General features: G+C 37.1%; 1 protein-coding gene across 2 annotated transcripts in view; it reads left to right on the top strand.

Moving 5' to 3' along the window:
* LOC106867497 (beta-hexosaminidase) overlaps positions 1-7142 on the top strand; it is a 53203-nt gene that overhangs the window by 43142 nt on the left and 2919 nt on the right. For both annotated transcript variants that reach the window (XM_014912383.2, XM_014912399.2), the window contains 3 exons: positions 715-955; positions 2525-2768; positions 5772-5915. In XM_014912383.2, the coding sequence (XP_014767869.1) occupies positions 715-955; positions 2525-2768; positions 5772-5915 (629 nt within the window). The remainder of the gene's footprint in view (positions 1-714; positions 956-2524; positions 2769-5771; positions 5916-7142) is intronic.

Consider the following 7142-nt stretch of genomic DNA (forward strand, 5'->3'; position numbering starts at 1 on the left):
CACGGAACAGTTCTCAAAGAGAACTGAACCGAGACTAATTTGCTGGGTATGAGTTGCTCTATTTATAGCGAATTATCGGCTCCCGAATGCTTCAGAAAAATACTCTGTCACGTGACCTTATTAGGGGCCGTGATTGGTCAGTTTGCGTTCTGGCGGGAACGGTTCGAAGAAGTTGCCGCTTCGAATAATAATCAGTCACGTGATGACAAGGAGATGGGTTCTCCGCTACGCCCGCGTTTGTTTATATTTAAATGAGAAGATTGTATGTAATGGCGATAGTAGTTTTGTATGTAATGGCGATCGAGGTGTTAGTTTCACTACATATATACATATAAACATGCGATATGTTTTCTATTGAGGGCTTGAGTTAACGGTCCACAATAAGTGGGTTAGAGTTTATATTAATACCTGTGATATTAGTCGGTACTAAAAGTAATAAATTTCCGGGTATTAATCAAGATACTTTATTATTTTCCGTTACTTTTTGTTTATCGAGTGGCTGAAATCCTGCGGGAAGTGGGGAGGGGGTTATAGTCTGTCCCGTAATTTAATTGGTCATCTATTGTTTTGAAAGGCCATGAGTTTGTTATGGTTGGTTAATGGATAACCGATAACAAAAACAACAAATTAGGCAAAAATATAGAAGTACTCTCTCTCTCTCTCTCTTTCTCTCTTTCTTTCTCCATCTATCTATCTCTCTTTACTGATCGACAGGTTGTGATGGCACAAGCTACTCATCTATACTTTGACCATCCATATGAACCGGACCCGGAAGAAAGAGGATATTACTGGGCAACAAGATTTATTGATACCCGAAAAACTTTTGGTTTCCAACCAGGAAACATTTACGCTAACATCGATATGAAACGAAATGGAGAAAAACTAACTCATAGAAGTGTGTGTGGGCCGAGCGGAAACTTGTGTGAAAAACTCAGCAAACCTGACAATATAATCGGTAAGTTGTTTATGAAATTTCAAATATTGCCTTAAGATTAGAATTTTCATGAACTGATCGGATTTCTACAAGTCTGTCTTTTTATTTTTCTTGTGAATTTCTTTGCTGACACTATTTTCAGTATTATTAAAAACACAAAACAGTATTCATTTTTCTTATAACTTTGTGCTTTCTAACCTACGACCATCAATCTCTTTCTATTTATCCCAATCTATCCATCTATTTATTACTCCATATATCACTTTCTGCCTATCCTGCAGTAATCTATCACCTCCCTTCCTGTCGTCATCTCTTCGCTTTGCTTTTCCCAGCTACAGACTTTCCTTTGTTCCCTCTTTCTCTCTTCCCTTCCCTTTCTCACTCTCTCTCCCTCACTCTCTCTCTATCTATCTATCTATCTATCTTCCTCCTCTCTCCCTTTCTTTTCCTGTCACTTCCTCTCTCACACTCTCCCTCTCTCTCCTACCGCCAGTTTCTTCCCTTTCTTTTCCGACCACAATATCTCTCGCTCTATTGTTTTAACACCACTATCTCCTGTCACTCACCTGCTCCTACCGCCTATCTCACCCCTTTCGCAATGGATACTGCCACCTTTTTCTTACAATCTTGGCTGAGGAGAGGGCGTAGTAGCAACAACAACGCATCTAGTCTCGACTGACCAGAACTTACAGTCTGGTTCCTTTTCAAGATGTTAGGAGGCAAGGCATGGCTAAAGAAGCTTCAATTGTTTGGCTGGGTTTGACTTCCATGGAGGAGGTGACATTCATCACTAGTAGCCGTTTTCATCTCGACTCGACTGGTCACTTCTCATTTGATGCCAGCGGCGAGGTGAATTCATTTTCTGTCCTCTTCATTAAAATGTTACATCTGTCAGTTTTTGTCTTTTCAATATAACATCCTGTGCTTTAATGGTGTATTTCCAAGTTCGTATCCCTTGAATTGTTTCTCGAATGCAAAATTTTGTGGCAATGTTTCTATGTCAACCTCTGTAAGGTACTTACCTCAGGTTTAAACTGGTCTTAATGTTTTGACTCCAGTTGAAAGAACTTCATGCTCATCAAAGGCATGTCCTAATATTCGGTAGCAACTTTTTTTTATCTGTGTAAGAGATCTTCTGACGAAGCGATAATTTTAAGACGAGCTGTAGAACGGACAAAACAGTAGACTTATACAACACAAAACAAACAAAATATATAGTCGTATGATTTAATGGAAAGTTTAAGGTGATGATAATATAAAACAAAACGAAATGTTCAGCTTTCCAGTTAAACGCTAAATGAAAAAGTCAGAACTCATAGGAAAAGAAAATCATTTTAAAGAAAAGTTGTTTGCTACTTTATGTAGCTCAACAAACTTCTGTACAGCTCTTAGTTATAGTGGAAATAAGTTGCGCTTACTCCAGCATGCTTTTGTCGACATAAGGAATTTCAAGTTCTTTAACTTTAGCCAGCTCGCAGTTCCCAAAGTGCCATTCAATGTTTCATGGACCTCTTTTCCAACACTTTCCTACTGTTATACATTTTTTTTTCGTCATTATTATCTTCATCAACACTTTATATTTTTAACAAGGTCTGCAGTGTAATGTGTGGAGCGAATCAGTAAGAACAGATGAACAAGTTTTTGAAATGTTTTTCCCAAGATTACTGGCAGCTGCAGAGCGAGCATGGCATGAAGCAGACTGGGAGAAAACTGGAACTCAACAACTGAACGAAACTTCTGATTTTACTGAGTTTATATCTACAGTTGGTTACAAAGAATTACATCGCTTGGACATGATGGGAATCACGTATCGAGTACCGCCACCTGGTGCCTAGTACGTAAAGCTGCTACATTGTTTCAGTGTAATATACATCTATTTCAGTTAAGAATTATATCTCGTCACTAACACTGCCCGCCACAAAGACAATTTATGTTTCAAATATTTCTTTGAATTTATCGAAGCGTAATAGTTATATAGCAGTTTCCCATTTCTTCACACAGATCTTTTCCTTTTCATTGAACTCTGCAAAGTCTTTTGTGCTGCAGGGGTTGAATAGAAGAAAAGAGACAAAGCAGTGTGGTCTACCTCTCCACATTCTCAGTCAGTTGGGCCAATCTTGTGACCCCATCAGACTAAAACAGTTTTTGATCATCCTCTTCTCATTCTCAGGTTGTTGAATGTCTGTCACTGAACCCATGAGAGAGGTCATCAGCGGAGTGGGTTCCCATGTTAATTGAAGAACGGAGTCTGGTTCTTTTTCGAGATGTTAGGGGCTGAGCATAGCTGAAGAAGCTTCAGACGTTTGGCCGGGTTTTACGCCCATGGAGGAGTGACAGATTGTTGTTCAACGTTGGATTAAGTTTCTTGCATGGATTGATCCATTCCAGAGAGAACATGCATAGTCTACAGAGAAGTAGCACAAGGCCAGAGCTATAGATCTTAATGTGTGTGCTGTGGATCCCTATTTTGGTGTTGAACAGTTTTCGTAGAATGTTGTTTCGAGAACCAACTTCCAATTTGGTGTTTTTGATGTGCTCCCTTAAGAAGAGAATATGATCCAACACAATTCTGCAATAGATAGGTAGATTGCTCCAGCGGTGTTCCAGATCATTTCGTGTTAAGAGGCCACTTAGTTTCATGATTCCTGAGATGAAAATAGTCCACTTGAGTTTTCGCAAGTGGTTGTGTTTGTAATAGAGTAGTAGTTCATTTAGGGTTGAGATAAGGTTTGCTTCTACTACCTCAGATGTACTCTCTTGGGATGTTACACAGAGACCATCAGTATAGATAAGCCATTTAGTTTTCTGTGACATAGCTGTGGGGCCAACACAATACTTTGATGTAAGCCATTCCGTTGCCGCCGTCAGCGATTTTGCTTTTTGTTCAAAACAACAAAGAAGTACCTGTCATTCAGGTGCGCCCCAATGAGATTTGTATGCACCAAGTCTTTCGTCAATTTCAACATTTTTTCAAGAGGAGACGGTGGTTTACAGTGTCCAATTCTGCAGATAGATCCACAAAGACGGATCTTGTTATCCGTCCTTTCTGAAACCCATCCTCAATATAGTGAGGGAGATCCAGAAGTTGGTTTTCTTGTAGATACAGATTTGTTTGGTTGTAATTTGGCTTGTTAAGAAACAGTAGCTAGTTCAACAGCAGGAGCAAGTCTGTTAAACTTTTTGTACCTATTTCAAGTCAAGATAAAAAAAAAGTACTAAAAGAAAGGAAGTACTGCATAATTAACCAATGTTTCGTTAGTTTCTTGGAAGACAGACTGATGTTCCTATCCACGGAGAGATGTATCAATGTTGTGAAATCTACGGTTAGCCCCAGTAAATCGTCACCAACTATGCATGATGCATACACATGAATCATACACATGAATCTTTGAGGAAAGATCTTGTACAAAGATCATGGAAATGCAGTAATTATTGCGCCGTTACAATCACAAATATATCCCATTTCTTATTATATTTTAGCTGAATTTTAAGAAATAGATTTCTCAGATTATGAATTACTATTATACACTGGTTTCCTCTTCATAGTTGTTATAGTTACAACAATTTGATCGTTGTACTAGCTGACCTTCTTCAGGTGTATCTTTAATTATGCTCACAAACTGAGAAGAATTTTTTTTACAGAGGATCGAGGCTTACTCGATATTGGACTGATCCCGGCTAATCCTACCTACGAATTCGTAGAATGAATTCGGAAAAAAAGGAAGAAATCACTAAAATTTTTAGAAAAAAGTCAAGATAATAAATTGGGAACAACCTTACAATATAGAACAACAGAAATAATCGATGCATGAACTGGAGTCTGATAACCTCTTCAGTAGGCTTAATAAAGAAATTAGTATCATTCGGGTGCCTTTAATTAAGTAAGAAAGAACATTAGGTATGAAAAAATTGAATTCGAAGCTCTTAATTTTTGTTACCTATGAATTACTGTAATACAAACGTTCAGTGTCGTGTGTTCGATGTGTCTGTTTACTTGGTTCAATTTCTGGATCAGTGAATTTGTGTGTGTGTGTGTGTGTGTGTGTGTGTGTGTGTGTGTGTGTGTGTACGTGCGTGCATGCGTGCGTGCGTGCATGAGTGTGTGCGTATACACACACACACACACACACACACATATATATATATACAGTCAATTCAAATAAACGAATAATAAAATTAACAATAACAGACAACAAGAGGACGTGCAGAAGGAATGTATTAGTTTGACACTCAGTAAAAGAAGTGAGTTTTTCACGTTTCAAGCATAGCTCTTCAACGGAAAGGAGAAAGAGAAAAAAAAACAAAGAAGGAAAAGAAATTTCCAACAGCTCGAGCTGTTGGCGATGAAGAGCTATGTTCGAAACGTCAAAAACTCTCTTTTTACTGAGTGTCAAACTAATACATTCCTTCTGCACGTCCTCTTGTTATCTATTATTGTTAATTTTATTATTCGTTTATTTGAATTGACTATTTTCCGCACGGACACATCTAGGTCCTTCCGACTGATTTGGATTACCATGCTTGTGGATTTCCTTACTCTACCCTTGGATTACGTTACCTTTAAATTCGGATGAGTATTGAGTAAGTGGTATAACATTATTTTATAGGCACAGAGCCTAAAAAATTTGATGAGTAACGAGTGAAATGTTGTGAGGATTCACGCTCATTCATTGTACATTTGTGGTGTAATTGATATGAAAATATATAAGTAGAAATCGAAACGAAGCTATTTTCATTGAGAAAAGTGGTTTTCACTATAAACAATTAGATTATTTATTTTCATGCTCCTAGTCATTGGCAACTTTTTGGCTTTTGTCTCTTTGTTTTTCTATTATAGTATTGATCGTTTTGGTCAGATTCAGGCCAATTCAGCAATTCCAGGCTTGAAAATTGAGTTTAGTTCTGACAGACAAAATACTTGGACTACTGTTGATAAACAGTCGAAAGCGTATCCAGGTCAGAAATTATATCTAAGGACAAGGTAAGCTTCTTTGGTGAGCCAATGAATATGTTCGCAATTTTTATAGTTGATGTTCGCGATTGTATCAAACCTATTCTTTACTTATGGTACATTCTAGTACAATGAGAGGCTGTTTATGCAGAGAAATGACCATACAGTCAACGATGGAAAGTAATATTCGATTTTATCCTTAAGTGTTTGAAAATACCCTCTTACGATGTTTTCACATTATTCAACTTCTTGTATAATTAAATAGTTGTTTTTGATAGATTGAAATTAATGCTCTCTTGAATCACAAGTGAGAAAGAAATTGTGGAGTTAGCAGGTGCTACTAGGCATCACTATGAAATTTTGAAAATATTCAAATGTAATTTCTACTGTACTTTTTACTTGGAGAACATCCGAAAAAAGCATTTTGATATTTCATTTCTAAAATATTCATCCAAATTTCAGTGAATTGGTCAAAATCTTGCCTAACTGGCCTAAATGAATAATTAGCCATCTTTATAATCATTTCTACTATAGGCACAAGGCCTGAAATTTGGGGGAGGAGGATAGTCGATTACATCGACTCCAGTACTCAACTGTTACTTAATTTATCGACCCCGAAAGGATGAAAGGCAAAGTTACCTAGGCAGAATTCGGACTCAGAACGTAGTGGTAGACGAAATACCGCGAAGCTTTTTGCGCGGTGTGCTAACGACTCTGCCAGCTCGCCGCCTTATTAGCCATCTTCATAATGTCATATCTTTGAAACTATGGTGATAATCATCTTCAAATTACACAATAGTAACCATAGTATAGCAGTTGCCTTTTCTTTTTCAAGTTCTTGGAAAGGAAACTTTTCTGAGAGAAATTTTTTTAAATGTTTATGTCAAGCCTATTTTGTTGCATGTCACAATCAATTTCGCTGTTTTCAGACGTAGTTGAATCCCAAAATACAAGCCACGGGCACTTGGCTTTTAGCATATTTGTAGTTGGTATAGAACTAAATAAGTCCTATCCTGAGATTTTGACACTCACATAAGTTGGATTTTCTCCGTTTTGACTGTGATTTTTTTTCCTTTTTTTTTTTTGCATCACGGTCTTCGAAATGACCGTGATGCAATAATGAGCTTTTTAATAAAAAAAAAATGTAAAATTTATGATTTATATTTATGAAAAATGAAAAATAACGATAAAATTTTCACTTTTATATTTCGTAACGATTATCTGACCTACCCCTATCGATTTTTATATCAAAATAAG

This window comes from Octopus bimaculoides, chromosome 18 (genome assembly GCF_001194135.2).
Source record: "Octopus bimaculoides isolate UCB-OBI-ISO-001 chromosome 18, ASM119413v2, whole genome shotgun sequence".
In the NCBI taxonomy this organism is placed as follows: domain Eukaryota; kingdom Metazoa; phylum Mollusca; class Cephalopoda; order Octopoda; family Octopodidae; genus Octopus; species Octopus bimaculoides.